This window comes from Balaenoptera ricei, chromosome 1 (genome assembly GCF_028023285.1).
Source record: "Balaenoptera ricei isolate mBalRic1 chromosome 1, mBalRic1.hap2, whole genome shotgun sequence".
Classification (NCBI taxonomy): domain Eukaryota; kingdom Metazoa; phylum Chordata; class Mammalia; order Artiodactyla; family Balaenopteridae; genus Balaenoptera; species Balaenoptera ricei.
The window spans coordinates 163,013,298-163,037,586 of record NC_082639.1 but is presented as its reverse complement, the minus strand read 5'-3'; the positions used below and the strand labels follow the sequence as shown (position 1 = coordinate 163,037,586).

The following is a 24,289-nucleotide window of genomic DNA, read 5'->3' as shown; positions in this document are numbered from 1 at the left end:
TTAAAACCATTTGTAATATTTTCAGTGAACTGATTATGGGTTTTCTTGCCCATTTTCCCATTTTCCTATGTTGGTTGTAAGACCTTTTTAAAATGATTTGTAGATCCTTATGTAATACGGAAATTAGCCCCTTGTTTTATGTGTTGATAATTATTATCCTGAGTTTATTAGCAGAAATTTAAAAATTTTAAGTAGTAAAACTATCAATCTTCTCCATATGGCTTTTGGGCTTTAAAATGTCTTCTCCAGTCAGACTATTTTTAAATTCTTCTGTATTTTTTTCCAGTACTTTTATTATACTTCTTAACTCTTAAATCTTCAACCCAGTTAAAATTCATTTTGATGTAGGAAATGAGGTTGATACCTAGAATATTTTCTCCCAGATGGCTCCCCAATAGTTTCTGACCTATTTATTGACAATTCATCTTTCCCCATTGATTTGAAGTCTGTTTCTTAAAACTATTCCCCCAGATATATTATATACCTGTTTCTAGACTCTTCTACTGATTGATATTTATATCTCTTTATGTGCATGTAGCAGTCTATTTTGATTACTATTGCCTTATAACATGTTTTAAAATTAAGGATGCCCACTGTCACCGCTTCTATTCAACATAATACTGGAAGTCCTAGTCAAAGCAATTAGTCAAGAAGAATAAAAGACATCCAAATCCGAATGAAAGAAGTAAAATTGTCTCTATTTGCAGATGACATCATCTTATACATAGATAACCCAAAGACTCCACACACAAAAAAACCTTTTAGAACTAATAAAATAAATTCAACAAGGTTATAGAATATAAAATCAACATACAAAAATCAGTTGCATTGGGGCTTCCCTGGTGTCGCAGTGGTTAAGAATTTGCCTGCCAGTGTAGGAGACACAGGTTCAAGCCCTGGTCCGGGAAGATCCCACATGCCGCTGAGCAACTAGGCCCATGCGCCACAACTACTGAGCCTGCACTCTAGAGCCCACGAACCACCACTACTGAGCCCACGGGCCACAACCACTGAGCCCACGCACCACAACTATTGAAGCCTGCACACCTAGAGCCCATGCTCCACAACAAGAGAAGCCACCGCAATAAGAAGCCCATGCACCACAACAAAGAGTAGCCCCCGCTCACCACAACTAGAGAAAAGCCCACATGCAGCAATGAAGACCTAATGCAGCCAAAAATTAATTAATTAATTAATTTTAAAAAAATCAGTTGCATTTAATACACTAAGAACAAATTGTTTGAAAGGAAATTAAGAGGACAATTTCATTTAAAATAGCATCAAAAATAACAAAATATTTAGGAATAAACTTAAACAAAGGAGGTGAAAGATTTGTATACTGAAAACTATAAAACACTGATAAAAAATTAAAGAAGACACAAATACTGGTGTACCTCAGAGATAATGCAGGTTTGTTTCAGATGACCTCAGTAAAATTGATATCACAATAAAGCAAGTCACATGAATTTTTTGGTTTCCCAGTGCATTCAAAAGTTATGTTTACACAATAGTCTATTAAGTGTGTAATAGCCTTATGTCTGAAAAAACAATATGGTATTATGCACTTTAAAATATGTTGAGATAGATCTCATGTTAAGTGTTCTTACCCCCCAAAAAGAACTCAACAAGCCAAAATCCTACAAAAGAACAAAAAGAAAATTTTGAAGGTGATGGATATGTTTAGTACCTTGGTTGTGGTGATGGTATCACAGTTGTATACATCAAGATATATACATTAATTGTGTGGAATTTTTAATATATCAGTTATACCGCTGTAAAGCTAAGAAATATATCTGGAAGGGCTAGTCCCTGAAACATATAAAGATCTTTATTTTCTCCCTGTAAACATTAGAAGTTTGCTTTAAAACATTTGTTATTTTTATTCATCAAAGTTTATATATTAGCTTAGGGGGGATTTTCATCATTATAATACTTTGACTTCTCAGCCCAAAACAAATACTATTCTATTTAAGTGTTTTATTTATATCCCTTGATTTAATTTTTTTAATTAAAAATTTTAATAGAGGGCTTAAGTTGTTTAATACAGATCTTGAATGTTTGTTGTTACATGTATTCCTAAGCAATTAATATTGTAATTGCTGTTGTATATATTTTTTCTTCCATTATATCTATTACTTAATTGTAGTTTGTATATTGGAAAGCTATTGATTTTTTGCATTTATTTTGTACCTAGACAACTTACTGAATTTTCTTCTTGTTTATAATGGCTTTTGAGTCAATTCTCTTAGGGTGTTTCAAGTATACAGACATATTATGTGAGAGTAACACCATTCAAAACTTTTTGTCTTCATTTTTAAGAAGCAAAATAAGAATATACTAAAAAAGTAAAATTGTATAACATAATAAATATCTGGGTTACAGAATAAAGTGGAGGCATATTTTAAAATAATGAGGGAAGATGACAGAGAAAGTGAGAGAGATAGAGATTTTACCAGAAAAAAAAAAAAAAAAGAGCCTCTTGGCAGTCATTATGAAAATTAGAAAATCTAGTTAATAGCTAAATATATATAATGAACAGGAACATGATGAACATAACATTTGTTCAGTCTTTTATATTAGGCCACCTACATTGAATTTTAAGGTAAATTCTTCTTAAAATTGCAACTGACATGGTCAAATTATGTGGCAAGTTCTTTGAGTCTGCTGCAGCAGCAGCTAATGAAAAGAGAGGACCTCTGTCCCTTTTCTGCCAGCAAAACTTGCAACTGGTGGATAGTGATCCTCCAACTGACCTGCTTCTTATTTTTCCTAAGCCAGAGATGAAAGAATTCTCACTGAGTCAATAAAAAGAAGGGGGAGGAAAAGGGTATGAGAGTACCACTGGATTCAACTGAACATGACACAGTAAGGGACTGACTGTTAGCAAAAGATGATACCCCTTCTGCTATTATCAGGATGGGGATCATTGATCATATCATCTCTCGAGAGATAAGTCACCTTCTTATGGACTGATTTGCTTTGCTCGGTAGAGGCACTTCCTAGCGTAGCTGTCTTACTTTAGGTTGGCATTGCTGCATTGGCAGATGGCCCACTTCTTCCCTACCAAACAATTATTTTGGATTCAATTCATATTTTGCTTCCAAATTTATTTTTACACTTTTAAAAATTGGATACTAAATCTGTTTGTGTGCTAAGTAAATTTTACATGCATTTAAGCATTTCTTCTAGGCAGTCCAATAAATTCTCCAGATCTCTTTTTATATAGACAGAGATCACCAACTAGATAGAAGAAATGCAGGCAGATACTGCTTATGGAGTTTTAGTTACATAAACGGGCTTATATATTTAGTTATGTGAACAGCTTTTATGTTCAGACTTGCCCCTTTCATTTTAACAATCCATCTTGACCTTTGATGTTGGTGCATGTAAATGTAACTCACTCGTTTAATGACTTAAAATTACAGTGTATGGATGTACTATAATTTAATTAACCAATCCCCCCTTATTGATGGACATTTGGATGGTTCTGGCAGAAATTCATTGCATTATATATATATATATATATAGGAGTGTAATTGCTTTACAATGTTGTGTTAGACTCTGCCACACAGCGAAGTGAATCAGCCATATGCATACACACATCCCCTCCCTCTTGGACCTCCCCCTCCCATCCCACCCAACTAGGCCATCACAGAGCACCGGCCTGAGCTCCCTTTGCTATACAGCAGGTTCCCACTAGCTATCTATTTTAGCCATGGTAGTGTATTTATGTCAAACCTAATCTCCCAATTCATCCCACCTTCCCCTTCCCCCCCGTGTCAACATGTCCGTTCTCTACATCTGCCTTTCTGTTCCTGCCCTGCAAATAAGTTCATCTGTACCATTTTTCTAGATTCCACATATATGTGTTAATATACAATAATTGTTTTTCTCTTTCTGACATACTTCACTCGGTATGACAGATTCTAGGTCCATCCACATCTCTACAAATGACCCAATTTCATTTCTTTTTATGGCTAAATAATCTTCCATTATATATATATACACCACATCTTCTTTATCCATTCATCTGTTGATGGACATTTAGGTTGTTTCCATGTCCTGGCTATTGTAAATAGTCCTGCACTGAACATGGGGGTACATGTGACTTTTTGAATTATGATTTTCTCAGGGTATATGTCCAGTAGTGGGTCATATGGTAGTTCTATTGTTAGTTTTTTAAGGAACCTCCATACTGTTCTCCACAGTGGCTGTATCAATTTACATTCCCACCAACAGTGCAAGAGGATTCCCTTTTCTCCGCACCCTCTCCAGCATTTATTGTTTGTAGATTTTCTGATGATGGCCATTCTGACCGATGTGAGGTGATACATCATTGTAGTTTTGATTTGCATTTCTCTAATAATTAGCGATGTTGAGCATCTTTTCATGTGCCACTTGGCCATCTGTACGTCTTTGCTAAAATGTCTATTTAGGTCTTCCGCCCATTTTTTGATTGGGTTGTTTATTATTTTGGTATTGAGCTGCATGAGCTGTTTGTATATTTTGTAGATTAATCCTTTGTCTGTTGCTTTCTTTGCAAATATTTTCTCCCATTCTGTGGGTTGTCTTTTCATCTTGTTTATGGTGTCCTTTCCTATGCAAACGCTTTTAAGTTTCATTAGGTCCCATTCGCTTATTTTTGTTTTTAGTTTTATTACTCTAAGAGGTGCATCATAAAAGATCTTGCTGTGATTTATGTCAAAGAGTGTTTTTCCTATGCTTCCCTCTAAGAGTTTTATAGTGTCCAATCTTACATTTAAGTCTTTAATCCATTTTGAGTTTATTTTTGTGTATGGTGTTAGGAAGTGTTCTAATTTTATTCTTTTACATGTAGTTGTCCAGTTTTCCCAGCACCATTTATCAAAGAGGCTGTCTCGTCTCCATTGTATATTCTTGCCTCCTTTGTCATAGATTAGGTGACCATAGGTGCGTGGGTTTATCTCTGGGCTTTCTATCCTGTACCATTGATCTGTATTTTTGTTTTTGTGCCAGTACCATACTGCCTTGATTACTGTGGCTTTGTAGTAGAGTCTGAAGTCAGGGAGCCTGATTCCTCCACCTCCATTTTTCTTTCTTAAGATTTGGCTATTCAGGGTTCCTTCTGTTTCCATACAAATTGTGTAATTTTTTGTTCTAATTCTGTGAAAAATGTCATTGGTGATTTGATAGTTATTGCATTGAATCTGTAGATAGCTTTGGGTAGTATAGTAATTTTCATAGTATTGATTCTTCCAATCCAGGAGCATGGTATATCTCTCCATCTGTTTGTGTCATCTTTGGTTTCTTTCATCAGTGTTTTATAGTTTTCTGAGTATAAGTCTTTTGCCTCCTTAGGTAGGTTTATTCCTAGGTATTTTATTCTTTTAATTGTGATGGTAAATGGGATTGCTTCCTTAATTTCTCTTTCTGATCTTTCGTTGTTAGTATATAGGAATGCAAGAGATTTCTGTACATTAATTTTATATCCTGCAACCTTACCAAATTCATTGATTAGTTCTAGGAGTTCTTTGGTGGCATCTTTAGGATTTTCTATGTATAGTATTATGTCATCTGCAAACAGTGACAGTTTTACTTCTTTTCCAATTTGTATTCCTTTTATTTCTTTTTCTTCTCTGATTGCTGTGGCTAGGACTTCCAATACTATGTTGAATAATAGTGGGGAGAGTGGACATCCTTGTCTTGTTCCTGATCTTAGAGGAAATGCTTTCAGTTTTCACCATTGGGAATTATGTTTGCTGTGGGTTTGTCATATATGGCCTTTATTATGTTGAGATAGAGCCCCTCTATGCCCACTTTCTGGAGAGTATTTATCATAAATAGGTGTTGAATTTTGTCAAAAGCTTTTTCTGCATCTATTGAGATGATCATATGGTTTTTATTCTTTAATTTGTTATTCTGGTATATCGTGTTGATTGATTTGCATATATTGAAGAATCCTTGCATTCCTGGGATAAATCCCACTTGATTATGGTGTATGATCTTTTTAATGTGTTGTTGGATTCAGTTTGCTAGTATTTTGTTGAGGATTTTTGCGTCTATGTTCGTCAGTGATATTGGTCTGTGTTTTTCTTTTTTTGTGATATCTTTGTCTGGTTTTGGTATCAGGGTGATGGTGGCCTCGTAGAATGAGTTTGGGAGTGTTCCTCCCTCTGCAATTTTTTGGAAGTGTTTGAGAAGGATATGTATTAACTCTTCTCTAAATGTTTTATAGAATTGGCCTGTGAAGCCATCTGGTCCTGGACTTTTGTTTGTTGGAAGATTTTTCATTACAGTTTCAATTTCATTACCTGTGATTGGTCTGTTTATATTATCTAATTCTTCCTGGTTCAGTCTTGGAAACTTGTACCTTTCCAAGAATGTGTCCATTTCTTCGAGGTTGTCCATTTTATTGGCGTATAGTTGCTTGTAGTAGTCTCTTATGATCCTTTGTATTTCTGTGGTGTTCATTGTAATCTCTCATTTTTCATTTCTAATTTTATTGATTGGCATCCTCTCCCTTTTTTTCTTGATGAGTCTGGCTAAAGGTTTATCAATTTTGTTTATCTTCTCAAAGAACCAACTTTTAGTTTTATTGATCTTTGCTATTGTTTTCTTCATTTATATTTCATTTATTTCTGCACTGATCTTTATGATTACTTTCCTTCTACTAACTTTGGGTTTTCTTTGTTCTTCTTTTTCTAGTTGCTTTAGGTGTAAGGTTAGATTGTTTATTTGAGATTTTTCTTGTTTCTTGAGGTGAGCTTGAATTGGTATAAGCTTCCCACTTAGAACTGCTTTTTCTCTGTCCCATAGGTTTTGGATCATTGTGTTTTCGTTGTCATTTGTTTCTAGGTATTTTTTAATTTCGTCTTTGATTTCTTCAGTGATCTCTTGGTTATTTAGCAGCGCACTGTTTAGCCTCCATGTGTTTGTGTTTTTTACAGTTTCTTTCCTGTAATTGGTTTCTAATCTCATAGCATTGTGGTCAGAAAAGATGGTTGATACGATTTCAGTTTTCTTAAATTTTCCATGATTTGTGACCCAAGATGTGATCTATTCTGGAGAATGTTCTGTGTGCACTTCAGAAGAAAGTGTATTCTGCTTTGGGGTGGAATGTCCTATGAATATCAGTTAAGTCTATCTGGTCTATTGTGTCATTTAAAGTGTGTGTTTCCTTATTTATTTTCTGTCTGGATGATCTGTCTATTGGTGTAAATGGGGTGTTAAAAGTCCCCTACTATTATTGTGTTACTGTCCATTTCCCCTGTTATGGCGGTTAGCATTTGCCTTATGTGTTGAGGTGCTCCTATGTTGGATGCATAAATATTTATAATTTTTATGTTTTCTTCTTGGATTGATCCTTTAATCATTATGTAGTGTCCTTCCTTATCTCTTGTAACAGTCTTTATTTTAAAGTCTATTTTATGTGATATCAGTGTTGCTACTCCAGCTTTCTTGTGATTTCCATTTGCATGGGATATCTTTTTCCATCCCCTCACTTTCAGTCTGTATGTGTCCCTAGGTCTGAAGTGAATTTCTCATACATAGCATATATACGGGTCTTGTTTTTGTATCCATTCAGCCAGTCTGTGTCTTTTGGTTGGAGCATTCAATCCGTTTACAATCCATTTATCAATATGTATGTTCCTATTACCATTTTCGTAATTGATTTGGGTTTGTTTCTGTGGGTCTTTTTCTTCTCTTTTGTTTCCCACTTAGAGAAGTTCCTTTAGCATTTGTTGTAAAGCTGGTTTGGTGGTGCTAAATTCTCGTAGCTTTTGCTTGTCTGTAAAACTTTTGATTTCTTGGTCGAATCTGAATGAGATCCTTGCTGGGTAATCTTGATTGTAGGTTTTTCTCCTTCATCACTTTAAATATGTCCTGCCACTCCCTTCTGGCTTGCAGAGTTTCTGCTGAGAAATCAGCTGATAACCTTATGGGGATTCCCTGGTATGTTATTTATTGCTTTTCCCTTGCTGCTTTTAATATTTTTTCTTTGAATTTAATATTTGTTGGTTTGATTAATATGTGTCTTGGTGTGTTTCTCCTAGATTTCATCCTGTATGGGACTCTCTGCACTTCCTGAACTTGGGTGCCTATTTCCTTTCCCATTGTAGGGAAGTTTTCGACTATAATCTCTTCAAATATCTCTATACCCTTTCTCTTTTTCTTCTTCTGGGGCCCCTATACTTCGCATGTTAGTGTGTTTAATGTTGTCCCAGAAGTCTCGGAGACTGTCCTCAATTCTTTTCATTCTTTTTTCTTTATTCTGCTCCATGACAGTTATCTCCACCGTTTTATCTTCCAGCTCACTTATCCATTCTTCTGCCTCAGTTATTCTGCTATTGACTCCTTCTGGAGAATTTTTAATTTCAGTTATTTTGTTGTTCATCTCTGTTTGTTTACTCTTTAGTTCTTCTAGGTACTTGTTAAACATTTCTTGTATTTTCTCCATTCTGTTTCTGAGATTTTTGGATCATCTTTACTATCATTACTCTGAATTCTTTTTCAGGTAGCTTGCCTATTTCCTCTTCATTTATTTGGTCTTGTAGGTTTTTACCTTGCTCCTTCACCTGTAACATATTTTCTTTGTTGTCTCATTTTTTTTTTTTTTTTGATGGACTGGCTGTATTCCTGTCCTACTGGTTGTTTGGCCTGAGGCATCCAGCACTGGAGTTTGCAGGCAGTTGGGTAGAGCCTGGTCTTGGTGCCAAGATGAGGACCTCCAGGAGGCCTTACTCTGATTAATATTCCCTGGGGTCTGAGGTTCTCCATTAGTCCAGCGGTTTGGACTCTGTGCTCCCACCACAGGAGCTCAGGCCTGAGCCCTGGCCTGGGAACCAAGATCCTGCAAGCCACACAATGTGACAAATGAAAAAAAAAGGAGCAGTACAATAATAAAGAATACAAAATAAAGTAAAATTAGAAAGATACAAAATATATTAAGGAAAATAAAAATATAATTGAAACAACTACAACAAGGTAAAACAGAACCACAACAGAAAAAAGAAAGAAAAAAAAGACAAAAGGGGTGGAACAATAACAAGGTATAAAGAATAATATAAAATTGGAAAAATAAATGATTTATTAGAAAAAATAAAAATATAAATGAATCAGCAACAACAAGGTAAAACTAAACCACACCCTAAAAGAAGGAAAAAAAAAAGCCAGAAAAGTCCTTGGCTGTGGGGAGTGGGGCTTAGGTAGGGGCGTGGTTTAGGGTGGGGGCGGGGCTTGAACTTAGGACCTGTGCAACAGGTGGGGGAGTGGCAGCATGGCCTGAGGGGGGCCTCAGAGCATGGAGTTCCAGAGTTTGGAGGTATGGCCCTTGGTGAGGGTGTGTGGGCAGGGTTTAGGCCTAGCACGGTTGGAGAGGGTCTCAAAGTGGGTCTCAGAGTGTGGTGTGTAGAGGTAGGGCCCTGGGTGGGGCTCTAGAGGTGGGGCTTAGGGTCTGCACTGCCTGCTGGAGGGGACCTCTGAGGGCAGGGGAAGGGAAAGTGCTGGCCATGCTTGCTTCTGTTCCTCTGCTCCCCCAAGGGTCTCCCCCATTGTTGCTGGACCCCTAAGTGTGGTGGGCCCCACCAGGTGAAAGAAGTCCTCCTCTCCCCCAGCCGCCCCTCAGGGGTGCCAGTCCCATCAGTCCAGGCTTTACATTTCCTCCCCTTTCCCTCCCTCCCACTGCCTCAGGATCCACGCGGCTGGAGGGGTCCTCAGTGGGCAGAGGATCAGGCCTGGGATCTCAGCAGGCTCCCCGAGGCCGAAGTGGGCAGGGGAAATGCTGGCCATTCTCCCTTCTGATCCTCTGCCCTCCCAACGCTCTCCCCCTTTCCCCTCCCAGCGTGGGATCCCTTCCCTTCCTCCAGCTGCCCCTCAGGGGCACCACTCCTGTCCCGCCTCCACTTCTCCTCCACCAACCAATCTGAAGAAAGTCATACACCCTGCAGCCCTCACCCCAAATTTTGCCTATTAAAAATTCTCCCTGAAAACGTTTGGGCAATTCGAAATTTTTTAAGAGCATGAACTATCCATTCTCCTTGCTTGGCCCTGCAATAAATTTTCTCTGCTCCAAACTGATGTGTTTTTTTTTGTTTCACCTCACTAAGCATTGGACACACAAACAAGATCAATAATACAAGTATGGGGGAAATGTCAGAAAATGTCTTGAATATAACATTTGCAAGATAAGAACAAAGTGGGGTGATGCCTAGGTGAAAGGAAGCTAAAAAAATATTAATGCATACATACATACTGATGACAAATTAATATTATAATGGAGTAATCACACTTCAGGCATACAAAATGGAATCAGGCAGCCACTGAGGATCTAGTCTCAGGCAGATCCCTGCATTGAGAACGTGAACATTCTTTGAACTGTACTGGACCCAAAGAAAGACACCACCAGCCATATTCAAAACAATACCTGCCAGCTGCAACTTAATGGTCGGTCTCAAGGTCTTACCTTGTAAATATGCAACAATTCAGACCCCAAACAATCCTTACTTAACAAGTACCCTTACTTCTTGCCAGCTCCAATTATAAATCTTGATAATAGCTCATGTAACCTTGCAGTTTTATTGCCTTTATAAGTCTCCCCCATTTTGTAGTATGGCGGAACACAATTCAAGTGTTTCTTAAATCTGTGTCTCTTGTGTTTCTTGAATCTGTGTCTCCTGAAATCCTAACAAAACTCAAACACCTTTTTATTCAATCAAATCTCCATTTCTAAAATTTCGGTTAATAATACATACATTTATGTATTTACTTATACATCTATCTATATACACAAAGTATGCATTAAATAAATGTATGTGTATAATAAATATATATGGATAATAAATATTTTGCTAAGTAGTTTTACATGACCTATTTAATTTTCATGATTACCTTAAATAACACAATTTTAACTGAGTAAGTTTTAAATATCTAATTGGCTTTAGTGAATTGAAACCAAGCAAGACACTGTGGGGCCTCCCAGGCACAAGCCCATCTATGTGCCCCACCTTTTGTTTGTGAAAAAAGCTTTAGTCTCCTAGGTCTCCCCGAGTTCCAAAGAACAGGCTCAAGCAGTTAATCATTTAAGAAGGGGCAGAAAAGAAAACAAAGAAGCAGTCAAGCAAAGAAGATGATTACTTTAGCAATAAGTCAAACTGGGATGGGGTCATAAGACCCTAGTTTTCCTTGAGGAAAACAGATAACAATGTCTGACATACATTCTTAGGTTGTTGTTACAGAAATCAGATCCCCACTGTTACTGAACCAAAATTTGTGTGCCTGAGAAACAGTGAGGCCAAAGAAACTGAAACATTGGAGTTTGGAGCGAGAAAAGTTTATTGGAAGGGCCTAGCAAGGAGAACAAGTGGCTCATGCTCAAAACTCCCTGATGGTTTTCAGGGAACAGTTTTTAAAGGCAACATTTAGAGTCATGGCTGCAGAGTTTATGACTTTCTTCTGATTGGTTGGTGGTGAGGTAACAGGGTGGTGTTCCAGGAATCTCAATCATCAACCATCTGGTCCTGACCAGTCTGGGATCTCAGCACATAGTTACCATCCTCCACCTGGGTAGGGGCCTTAGTTCCTGCAGAACAACTCAAAGATATGCATCAGATTGTTATGTATATCACTTGAGGAGGAACTAGGACTCTGTTTTATCTCTACATTACTATATCATAACTGCTTTTCCTTTGTTTCTGTATTTCCTCACTTCCCTAATTGTAACAGGGAAGAGCCAAATCTGACTACATGTTGGATCGTTTCTTTTACTTTAACTTTTGCTTTCTGCTGCTTTTGTTCACTAAAAGGATACTCTCTATTCATAATGGCCTGCCTCAGGGAACCCTGCCCCTCTGCCTGAATGTTAAACCAAAGTCCCTTTGTTCAGGGAAGCATCCTGACCCTGACCACCTGTGGATGGCTGCAAGAAAGAAGAAATTAACACATTCCCTCCCTGAGGCTGGCCATTCCAGAAAACATTTGGAAAACTTATGGCCTTTTTACTTTACTTCCTCATCTCCTCCCATTCTCTGTTCTATAAAAGAAACTGGCATCCAAACCCCAATAAGATGGTTTTGGGGAAACATTAGTCTGCCATCTTCTCAGTCTGCTGGCTTTCTGAATAAAGTCATATTCCTTGCCTCAACACCTTGTCTCCAATTTATTGGCCTGTTGTGCGGCAAGCAGAGCGAGCTTGGACTCAGTAACAAATTTGGCGAGCCAGCCAGGAGCCTTGCTGCTCATGGCTAGCCAGCCCCGGTCAGGGAATTTTGGAGCAAGGTCCTACCAGCTGCTGGGACCATTTGTCCTGAGGATCTTCCCTTCAAATTTCCCTGAAGAGGCACCAGCTACCCTAGCACTTGGCAGTTGAAGCAAGGAACTGACAAACTTCTATGTGTCAACAGACTCGATTTTGGAGGGTAAGTCCCTCCAGCGTGCAAACTGGGAACATATTCCCCCCTCAATTTGGGCTTTTCCTTTACAGGACAAGCCAATTTGGTTGGGGTACCATGCTGGAGAGGTGAATTGTTGTTGGACTGTACCTGATTTTGGGAACTAGTTCATTGGTTTTGTAGGGTAAGTCTACCTGATTTGGGAACTAATTAGTTGGTTTTGGTTTTTTTTTTTTTCTTTCCAATCAGCTACCCTATGTCTTTTGATTGAAACATTTAGTCCATTGACATTTTAAGTAATTGTTGATAGGTGTGTACTTATTGCCATTTTAATCCTTGTTTTCCAGTTATTTTTCTAGGCCTTCTTTGTTCATTTCTTCCTTTCATTTTTCCTTTTGTGGTTTGATGATTTTATTCTGTAGTATCCTTGAGTTTTTTGGGGTTTTTTTAATGAACTTAGTGTAGGTTTTTGATTTGTGATTACCATGGGGGTTCATGTATATTGACACGTATCTATATTTACTTGCTTTAAACTGATAGTTATTTAACATCAAACACATTCTAAGAGATCTATATTTTTTTACTCTCCCCTCCCCCCACCTTTTCTGATTTTTCTGTCCTATTTTACATCTTCATGTTTATCCTTTTACCGTTTATTGTAGTTATAATTGCTTAAAATGTTTAAGTTTTTTAAATCTCTGTACTGACTTATTTAAGTGATATGAAATCCTTACTATATATTTGCCTTTCCTATTGGGATTTCCCCTTTCCTAAATATTCTTGCTTCTTTTCCATTTAGAGAAGAGCCTTCAACATTTCTTTTAGGATAGGTTTAGTATTGCTGAATTCCTGTAGTTTTTACTTGTCTGAGAAATTCTTTATCTCTCTTTCTATTCTAAATTATAATCTTAGTGGGTGGAGTCTCCTATGTTGCAGGCTTTTCCCTATCAGGACTTTGAATACACCATTCTACTCCCTTCTGGCCTACAAAGTTTTGGCAGAGAAATCAGCTGATAGGTTTATAGGGGTTTCCTTGTAAATGACTCTTTATTTTTCTCTTGCTGCCTTCAGAGTCCTCTCTATCTTTTAACTTTTGCCATTTTAATTATGATATGTCTTGGTGTGGGTCTGTTTCAGTTCATCTTGTTTGGAACCCTTTTCATTTTACTTAACTTTCTCTGTCTCTATGAATTTAGGGGAAACAGTTGTCTACTGTGGTTTTGAAGGGGTTTTCTTTTGGGAGCATTCGTCTGTAGACTGTGTCTGTCCAGTGTCTTTGGTACAAGGGCTAGTTTTGATATGGACACCAGCTACATCTTTCCTCAGGGTATGCTGCCCCGCCCCCATCAAGGGGGTTTGGTTGGTGTTGGAGTATCTAAAGCCTGTGTAGGGTGTGAGGCGGGACTTCCTCTCTGCTCTTTGTCTGTCACTACCCTGTCGGGGTGGGGAGTTGAAGTAGATGTTGTTGGAGTGTAAGCCCTGAGAGTTGGGCTTGATCAGACTCCATTCCTCTTGAGTGCTTGCCCTGCCCCAGGAGGAAAGTTCTGAAGCAAAGGAAGCACATGTGCTCACAGAGGACTGATGCATCACCTGTATAAGCATCCATGGTCCTGCTTAGGTGCAGCCCAAGTTCGGTTTCCTTTCCTCTGTTGTGTTCATTCTAGATCTAGTACAAGGCTCTGGCATGGAATGGATGGGGCTGGAGTGTTTACTAGGCTGGGGTTGGGGGTTGGGGTGTTGTGGCTGCAGAAATTAAGGTGGCTGAACTGCTACCATAGATCTGGGCTGCCTCTGTGGCAGTCTTCTCCCAGGACCTGTATGCCCCAGATCTAGGGCTAAGCTGTGGCATGGTGTGGGTTAGGCCCAGGCTCTTGCTCAACTCGAGAAGGTTCCTGAGGTATCACCCAAGTAAGCACTGACAAAGGCCACTGCAGCCCCACCTGGACCATACCCCAGCCCCCCTGGGCTGTCTCTGTGTAGCTAGGCCAAGTCTTTTCACAGGGCCAAGCTAGCCCAGATCATGCACCAGGCTGTGGTGTGGAGTGAGCAGGGCCAGGTGTTCACCCCATTTGGATTTTGGGGACTACGATGAGGTGGCAGCAGCCAGCGCAGAGCTCTCTCTACCCTGACTGTTGGCAAGCTAGCATGCATGCACTCTTTGCAAGTAGAGTCTAGGCTTCTCCAGCCCTTCTGTCTGTCCCAGCAGTTCTCTCAGTAGCCAAGTGGGCTTGTCTCCTCTGTTTAGGACCTCAGGACTGGGACACCCAGTCTGTGGCTCAATCTGCTCACTCACCAGGGTGAGGGTCCACCCATGTGGACCATTTCTTCCTTTCAGATTCCTCCCAGATTCAGAGGAACTGACCTTATGCCTTTTTTTCCATCCTATCCAGTTATGTGGAAATCTTTCTTGCAGCTATGGTTTTATAAGAATTCTTCTGCCAGTTTACAGTTAGTTTTCCATAAGAATTATTCTACATGTAGATGTATTTTGATGTGTTTGCAGGGGGACATGAGCTCCACATCCTCCTACTCCACTATCTTGATCCAACTCTCTAAGTATCTTTATAATCATTACCTGAACTCTTTATTAGGTAGATTGCTTATCTCTACTTTTCTTAGTTCTTCTGGAGTTTATCTTGTTCCTTCATTTGGACCATATTCTTCTGTTGCCTCATTTATGATTCTCTGGTTTTATTTCTATGTATTAGGTAGGTTGTTTACATTTCCTGATCTTGGAGAAGTGACCTTATGTAGTAGACATCCTATGGATCCCTGCAGCACACTCCCTTCTGATCACCAGAGCTATAGGTTCTAAGGGTTCCCCCTATGTGCACTGAGTGGGTCCTTCTGTAGTGACAGGGCCAACTACTGCTGCCCCCACCCAGTTGGTCACACACAGTGGGCTGGCAGTCTTCACAACTGGCTTCATGGCCCAGGAAGTCCTGGGGCTGGTACTGTCTACCTGGTAGGTGGAGTTGCTCTTGCGGAGTGTGGCTGTGGGACCTGAGGAATCCTGAGGCCGGTGCTCGCCTGCTGGTGGTTAGGAACAGGTCCCAGTGTGGCTGGTTTTGTGGCTCATAGTACTCCAGAGCTGATGCTGACCCATTGGTAGGCAGGGCCATTTCCCAGGGTGGCTGCTTTTGGCACCCAGGCATTCCTGGAACTGGTGCTAGCCCATTTGTGTTCAAGGTTGGGTTCCCACACAGCTGGCTACTTGGCCTGGGAGGTTCTGGGACTGGTGCTGATCAGCTGGTTGTTCAGTTAGCCCCTAGCGCTAACAGGCTAGAGTGAGGATTCCAAAATGACACTTGCCAGCACCAGTGTCCTTGTGTTAGAATGAGCTCCCCAAAATGACTTCTACCAGTGTCTAGGTCCCCAGGGAGAGTCCTAATAACCTCCTACCTCTTCTGGAGGCTCTCCAAGATCAGCAATTGGGTCTGACACAAGAGTCTTTCAAATTACTGTCTCTGCCCTGGGACTTGGAGCCTGTGAGATTTTTGCATGTGCCCTTTAAGAGTAGAATCTCTGTTTCCTACAGCTCTCTGGCTCTCCTATACAGTAAACCTGCTACCCTTCAGTGCCAACCTTCTGGGGGCTCATCTTCTGTTGCAGAACTCCTGGTCTGGGGAGTCCCATGTTGGGGTCAGGCCCCGCACTCCTTGGAACAAACCTCTAATCTCTGCAACTGAGATTATCCTTCTGTTTTTGGGTCGTCTACCCAGGTATGTGGGTCTTGACTATACCACATCTTCACGCTTCCTATCCATTTTGTTATGGTTCCTTCTTTATATTTATCTTTAGGTGTGGAAAATCTTTTGTTAGTCTTCAGGTCATTCTCACCAATAGGGTCTCTGTAAATAGTTGTAATTTTGGTTTGCCCATGGGAGTAGGTGAGCTCATGGTCTTCCTACTCTTGGCCTAATCGTGGTCACACCCCTGTCTATTTTTAAATTATCTGTATTTTAAAACTTTATGACACTACTGTTATTGCTTTATCCTGTTAATGTTCATTTAAGTTAACCACTTGTATACGATTTTCCATCTCTGAACTCCGATCCATTTTCCATCTTCTTAAATAATATCCTTTAGTACTTTCTTTAATGTGTTTCTACTATGATTAATTTCCTCAATTTTTGTTGTCCAGAATCCTATGTGATTTTTAGCTATTTTCCCCTTGATTGAGAATGCTTAGCTGGCATTCATTTTTATTTCAGAACTTCGAGGATATCATTCTATGTTTTCTGGCCCCTCACAACCATATTTTTCTGTGGAGAAGTTGGCAGAAGTCCTCTTAATTGTGCTACTTTGAAGATATTTTGTCCTTTTTCTACTTCTGTTGCTTCCATAATTTGTTCTTTGTTCAATTTTCAGCAATTTTACTATGAAATGTGTGGATTTGCATTTTTTAATTAATAATTGTTTATTTTGACTAAGGCCAATGGCTCTTCCTGATTCTGTACGTTAGAGGCTTTTATCAGGTTTTGAAAACTAACTGAATATTGCTGCTACCCTATTCTTTTCTCTCCTGGTACTACTGTTATTTTTCATATTATCTCAATTCTGCTTTTACCCTCTCCTTTTTTCATCTTTCCATCTCTCAGTGCTTCATTACGGATAGTTCCTTGTAACCTATATTTTTCAGCTCACTAATTTTCTCTTTAGTTGACTTAGTCTGTTGTTATATCCTTTGACTGAGTTTTTCATTTTTGTCATTGTGTTTTTTGGTTCTAGAATTTCCATTTGGTTCTTATCAACAATTTCTATTTCTCTGCTAAAATTCTAAATCTTGTGTTTTATCTCCTCCAATATAATAAGCACAGTTATTTTAAAGTCTATATCTGGAGTCCCCAGGTGTTGTTTCTATTATCTGCTGTTTTCTGTCAGTTGTCATTCTTGTTGTCTTGTGTCCTTATGTACCTAGTCATTTTTTGTAGTGTCATAGATATATATTTGGAATAGTAAAGATATAATTTAAGGCCTAAGATGACATCATCTTTCTCCACAGTATGTACTCTTGCTTCTGAAGGCTCCTGGGTACTCTAGCAATTTAGGATTATCTTAGTCCAATTTCAGGGATTAAAATAACTGGAGGCAGAACTGTAGTCCCCAGTGAAGATCTGTTTAGCTTTATGTCACTCTTATTTCTAATATGCAGGTTTTTGGAGCCTCAACCCAAAGCTAGAGGGGATTATACCTTGATGGGGCCTGGATTCCATTCCCTGTCCCTTTAGCCCTAATTATCACTTCAACTCCTTAGCCACTTAATCTTCCATTCTTGAATTACCCCATGCTTACAGGAGAAAATTAGCTTCAAAAGTTGGGCCTCAGTCCTCCCCTAGAATCTGGTACATTCATGCTTCACCATCCCATTTGTGATCAGATGCCTTCATAGATATGTTTTCTTTATTTTGTCCGTGTTTCTTAGTTGTCTTCAGTGGGAGTGATTGGTCCAAACTACGTAGTCTACCATTACCTGAAGCAGAAATCATTACCTTATGTTTTAGTAAATATTTTAACTCCACACTAAAATAAAATATTCTTATTTATTTGTCACCAAGTTAAGCCTTTTCTTAAATGATTAATTTACTTGGCCTGTCATTTGATAAGTGAGGGAAAAGACAAAATTTTTCTACATATTTTGTGTATCATTAAAAATTATTATAATCACATAATTAGTTATACTGCTATTCTTAACATTGTACTGACTAAAATACAATCATTTATTACATAATGTGCAAAAATTCCAAAATATTTTTTAAAATTATGAGGGTCAAGAAATTGTGTATTTCTGTTAAAAGAGGTTTGAGAGAATTCCTCAGTCAAAAAAGGAGAGGGATGCTAATTTAGGGCCTTGAATGCCACATTAAAGGAATTGAGTGCATGGCAGGGTATTCAATATTGTCTTGTTCTAGGAAATCTATGCCTAGGGATGAAATGGCCTTCTTTTACAACTGAGATTGAAAGGCAGGAAATGAGATCATTTTCATAAACTCCTTTGAATTTTCTTCTTACTTTTAGAATTTTTTTTAAAAAAAGAGTCTTCTGGGGCAAAATGGGTAAAGGAGGTTAAAAGGTACAGACTTCCAGTTATAAAATAAATAAGTAATGGGGATGTAAAGTATAACACTGTGACTATAGTTAATAATACTGTGTTGTATATTTGAAAGTTTCTGAGAGTAGATCTTTGTTTTTTGTTTTTTTTTTTATTCCTCAGCAACCCTCAGGTGCCTGCACTCCAGCTGCTCCCCCATGTGCTCCCCAGAGAGTAGATCTTAAAAGTCTTCATCACAAGAAAAAAAAGAAATGTAACTATGTATGGGGATGGATGTTAATTAGACTTACTGTGGAGATCACTTCACAAAATATACTAATATTGAATCATTTTATTGTACACCTGAAACTAATATAATATTATATGTCAATTATACCTCAATTAAAGGAAAAAAAAAGAATCTCCTGGCTTTCTTAGGTATTTAGGTCCAATTTCCCATAACTATATTCTGTTTTTCCTGGAGTCTCTTCTTTCATTTGAGTAAATTATACAAATTATTTTTTAAAAATTAAAAAACCTTAATGTTCAGTATTTTCTGTTGGAACTTTAGTTTTGAATGTAATTAAAATAAGTGAAGAAAAAAGTTAAAAGAAAAAAAATCAGTAGGAAAAATGATTAGATTCCTATGAACAACAAAAATTAGTACATGTCTATAAATAAACATAAAAAAGTGAAATTTTTTATTCATATGAATAAGATCCATATGAATAAAAACTTTGCTTAGTTTTCCAAAGTTGTTGGGATTTAAGAATTATAGAACACTTCCTAGAGTGTAAAGGCAGTATCAAATGTTCAGGGACCATAGTTTTTTCTTCCCATGTGGCCTTGTGCTTTGGGGAAAGTAGACTAACCCTTGACACAGGAATGCTTTTATTACTTAGAACCACAAATATTTTTCCCAAAATGACTTGGGTCAGCCAGTCTTCAGGCTTCAATTCTTGATACTTCCTCATGTCTTTGACTTATTTAAAATCTCATTTATTATTGATCAGATGTAGATGTTTCATTTTTTACTTGAGTATCCAATGGTGAAATTAATCATTTGATCAAAATATCAGAATCAATTAATAAAGGTATCAGTAAAAGATGAACCCCAGCAACTTCAGATAATCATTCAAGTTCTATTATCTGGAGTCATTTATAGTATAAATGCAAATAACTTCTGACTTTATCTAAGAAACTCTGAGCATTTTCTTCCATACGACATTTCTCTAAATGAAAAAGACAAATAGCTAGAGGCTTGACTGGCACATTTTTCTTTGTAATAATAATTCTCTTTATACTGCACATAGCATGACACATAAGTAATTTGCCTCTTACTGCGTACATTCTGATAATAATTCTGGTTATAAATTAGGGTGAACAATGGGGGGAGGTGGAAAACAAGTCATTGATAACCATATTATTTTAGATCTACTTATGCTGTTGATTTTCCTTGTTTCTTTATGAGTCATTTTTCTGACAGTAAATAAGAAATATTCCTTATTCAGTAAGTGGATTTCCATGTATGAAGGAAGCTGGCCAACTGGATGTTGCTGCTTGCATGGTATTCAGAGATGAGGCCATCTGAACACCCTGAGTAATCTTTTCCATCAATAGGATGGCCTGAGGATACAGAGATGGGTGACAATATCTGATAGACCCTCACTTTCATCCTGAAATAAAGACTGGAGTATCACTGAGACCTTGCCATTTGATGTGCAGCTCTGGCAACAGCAGCCACTTCTGATTTTTCTCTCTTCACTTGGGGATGGCTGGGAAGAAAGAAGAAGTCAGGTTTATTTGTGGGACCAAATTTCTTTTCAGACTTCTTCTCCGTTGTACCTGTGAAATAAAGGACAGGTCAGTTAGTAACTGCATTATATGACAAACACAATTTTTTAGAGTCAATCTGTACCACTAATTTTTATGAAGATTTTAATCCTCCTAAAAGATTAAAGGAAGAAAGTTTAGTTATTTACTTAGCTATCCTGTGTGCCTCCAGGGTAAAAATGTTTAAAATAAATAAATAAATAAGAGGTGAGGCTCCAGCAGCTCATGGTGGAAGAGCAAAGGCTTTAGAACTACTTAACTCTGGAATTATCCATTCTTGGGATTCTCTGCCTAATCTGTAAAGGGTTGGAGGTTGGTTAAAATAAAAGAAAACAAATAAGCTTGTTAGGTTGTTGTAATATTAATATCATGAGTCCATTGTCTTATAAAAAAAATAAAGTCAAGTGATGATCCCACAAATGAGAAAAAAAAAGTTAGTTTTGAATTAGATATTTTTATAAAACATGCATATAAAAAGTTAAGCTCGGGGCTTCCCTGGCGGCGCAGTGGTTGGGAATCTGCCTGCCAATGCAGGGGACACGGGTTCGAGCCCTGGTCTGGGAAGATCCCACATGCCACGGAGCAACTAGGCCCGTGAGCCACAACTACTGAGCCTGCGCGTCTGGAGCCTGTGCTCCGCAACAAGAGAGGCCACGACAGTGAGAGGCCCGCGCACCGCGATGAAGAGTGGCCCCCGCTTGCCGCAACTAGAGAAAGCCCTCGCACAGAAACGAAGACCCAACACAGCCATTAAAAAAAAAAAAAAAAAAAAAAAAAAAAAAAAAAAAAAAAAGTTAAGCTCATTTGGTTTCAAAATTTAGATCAAGAAGTGTCTAAATTTGTCAGAGAGGAGACAAGATTGTGGAGTAGAAGCACTTAAGCTCACCTGTTCTCATGAAAACATAAAAATCACAACTAACTGCTGAAGAGCCATCAACAAAAAACCTGGAACCTACCAAAAAGATATTCTACTTTCAAAGACAAAGAAGCCACAATAAGACAGTAGGAGGGGTGCATCTGTGATACAATCAAATCCCATACTTGCTGGGTGAGCAACCCACAAACTGGAAAATAATTAAATCACAGAGGTTTTCCCACAGGAGCGAGAGTTCTGAGCCCCACATCAGGCACCCCAGCCTGGGGGTCTGGCATCAGGAGGAGGATTCCCCAGAGCATTTGGCTTTGAATGCAAATGGGATTTGATCTCAGCAACTCCACAGGACTGGGGGAAACAGAAATTCAACTCTTAGAGGGCACACACAAGGTCTTGTGTACACAAGGTCCTCAGGGGAAAAAAGCAGTGACTTCATAGGAGCCTGGGCCAGACCTACTAGCTGGTCTTGGAGGGTCTCCTGGGGAGGTGAGGGAGGCTGTGGCTCACTGTGGGGACAAGGACACTGGGGCAGAGGTACTGGGAAATACTCATGGACATGAGCTCTCCTGGAGGCTGCCATTTTGACACCAAGTCCTGGTACCACCCAAAAGCCTGTAGGCTCCAGTGCTGGGATGCCTCAGGTCAAACAAACAATGGGGCAGGAACAAAGCCCCACCCATCAGCACACAGGCTGCCTAAAGTCTTCCTGAGCCCACAGCCCCCTCTAAACACACCCCTTGACACAGCCCTGGCCACCAGAGGGACAAGACCCGGCTCCATTGACCAGAGGACAGGCACTGGTCCCTCCCACCAGGAAACCTGCCCAAGCCTCTTAGAACAGACTCAGCCACCAGGGGGAAGACATCAGAAGCAAGAGAAACTACAGTCCTACAGCCTACAGAATGGAGACTGCAAACTGAAAGCTAGAAAAAATGAGATGGCAGAGGAATATGTTCCAGATGAAAGAACAAGATAAAACCTCAGAACAACTAAGTGAAGTGGAGATAGGCAATATACCCAAAAAACAATTCAGAGTAATGATAGTAAAGATCATGCCAGATCTCGAAAAAGAATGGAGGCGTAGACCAAAAAGATACAAGAAATGTTTACCAAAGAGCTAGAAGACATAAGGAACAAACAAACAGAGTTGAACAATACAATAACTGCAATGAAAAATACACCAGAAGGAATCAATAGCAGAATAAATGAGGCAGAAAAAATGGATAAGTGAGCTGCAAGACAGACTGGTGGAAATTACTGCCACAGAACAGAATAAAAAAAAAAAAAGAATGAAAAGAAATAAGGACAGTTTAAGACCTCTAGGAGAACATTAAATGCACAGACATTCACATTATAGGTGTCCCACAAGGAGAAAAGAGAAAGAAAGGGCCAGAAAAACTATTTGAAGAGATAATAGCTGAAAACATCCCTAATATGTGAAACAGTCAGCCAAGTCCAGGAAGTGCAGAGAGTCCCAGGCAGGATAAACCCAAGGAGGAACACACTGAGACACATATTAATCGAATTGACAAAAATTAAAGAAAGAAAGAAAATATTAAAAGCAACAAGAAAAAAGCAACAAATAACATACAAGGGGATCCCCATAAGTTTCTACAGCAGAAACTCTGTAGACCAGAAGAGAGTGGCATGGTATAGTTAAACCTATATATAGGTTTAAAGTGAAAAAGGGAAAAAAAACTATAACCAAGAAAACTCTACCCAGCAAGGCTCTTGTTCAGATATGATGGAGAAATCAAGCTTTACAGACAAGCAAAAGCTTAGAGAATTCAGCACCACCAAACCAGCTTTACAGCCAATGCTAAAGGAACTTCTCTAGGCAGAAAAGAAAAGGCCACAACTAGAAACAAGAAAATTACAAGTGGAAAAGCTCACTGGTAAAGGCAAACATACAGTAAAGGTAGGAAATCATACACACACAAATATGATATCAAAACCAGCAATCATGATAAGAGGAGAGGACAAATGCAGAATATTGGAAATGCATCTGAAATTTAGGAGACCAGTAACTTAAAACAATCGTGTTTATATAGAGACTGCTATATCAAAACCTGATGATAACTGCAAACCAAAAATCTACAATAGATATACAAACAAAAAAGAAAAAGGAATCCAAACACAACACTAAAGATAGTCATTAAATCACCAGAGAAGAGACCAAAAGAGGAAGGGAAGAAAAAAGACCTACAAAAGTAAATCCAAAACAATTAACAAAATGGCAACAGGAACATACATTTCGATAATTACCTTAAACGTAAATGGATTAAATGCTTCAGCCAGAGAACTTAGACTGGTTGAATGGATATGAAAACAAGACTCAAAAATATGCATTCTATAAGAGACCCACTTCAGATCTAGGGACACATACAGACTGAAAGTGAGGGAATAGAGATATTCCATGCAAATGGAAATCAAAAGAAAGCTAGAGTAGCAATACTCATATCAGACAAAATAGACTTTAAAATAGAGACTGCTATAAGAGACAAAGAAGGACACTACATAATGATCAAGGGATCAATCCAAGAGAAGACATAACAATTGTAAATATATATGCACCCAACATAGGAGCACCTCAATATATATGGCAAATTCTAACAGCCATAAAAGGAGAAATCAACAGTAACAAAATAATAGTGGGTTGGGGGACTTCCCTGGTGGTTCAGTAGTAAAGAATCTGCCTTCCAATGCAGGGGACGGGGGTTCAAGCCCTGGTTGGGGAACTAGGATCCCACATGCTGCGGGGCAGTTAAGCCCACATGCCACAACTACTGAGGTAGTGTGGCTTAACTAGAGAGCCTGTGTGCTGCAAACTACAGAGCTCACGTGCTCTGGAGCCTGTCCACCACAAGTAGAGAAGAGAAAACCCACATGCCACAACTAGAGAGAAGCCTGCACGCCACAACAAAAGACCTTGCATGCCTCAACGAAGATCCCATGTGCCGCAACTAAGACCCTATGCAGCCAAAAAATAAATAAATGAATAAATAAACAAACAATAGTGGGGGACTTTAACACCCCACTTTCATCAATGAAAAGATCATCCAGACAGAAAATCAATAAAGAAACACAGGCCTTAAATGACACATTAGAACAGATAGACTTAATTGATATTTATAGAGCATTCCATCCAAAAGCAGCAGAATACACATTCTTTTCAAGTGCACATGG

At 38.8% G+C, this 24,289-nt stretch overlaps 1 protein-coding gene and 1 long non-coding RNA gene across 2 annotated transcripts in view; one reads left to right on the top strand and one right to left on the bottom strand.

Annotated features, from left to right (window-relative positions):
• Window positions 1–24,289, top strand: part of LOC132375630 (uncharacterized) — an 83,124-nt gene that overhangs the window by 21,489 nt on the left and 37,346 nt on the right. The window lies entirely within an intron of this gene.
• The window catches only part of WDR64 (WD repeat domain 64), a 152,668-nt gene continuing 148,536 nt past the window's right edge, over window positions 20,158–24,289 (bottom strand). Inside the window, exon 28 of the mRNA XM_059940747.1 lies at window positions 20,158–20,241. Within this exon, the coding sequence (XP_059796730.1) occupies window positions 20,158–20,241 (84 nt within the window). The remainder of the gene's footprint in view (window positions 20,242–24,289) is intronic.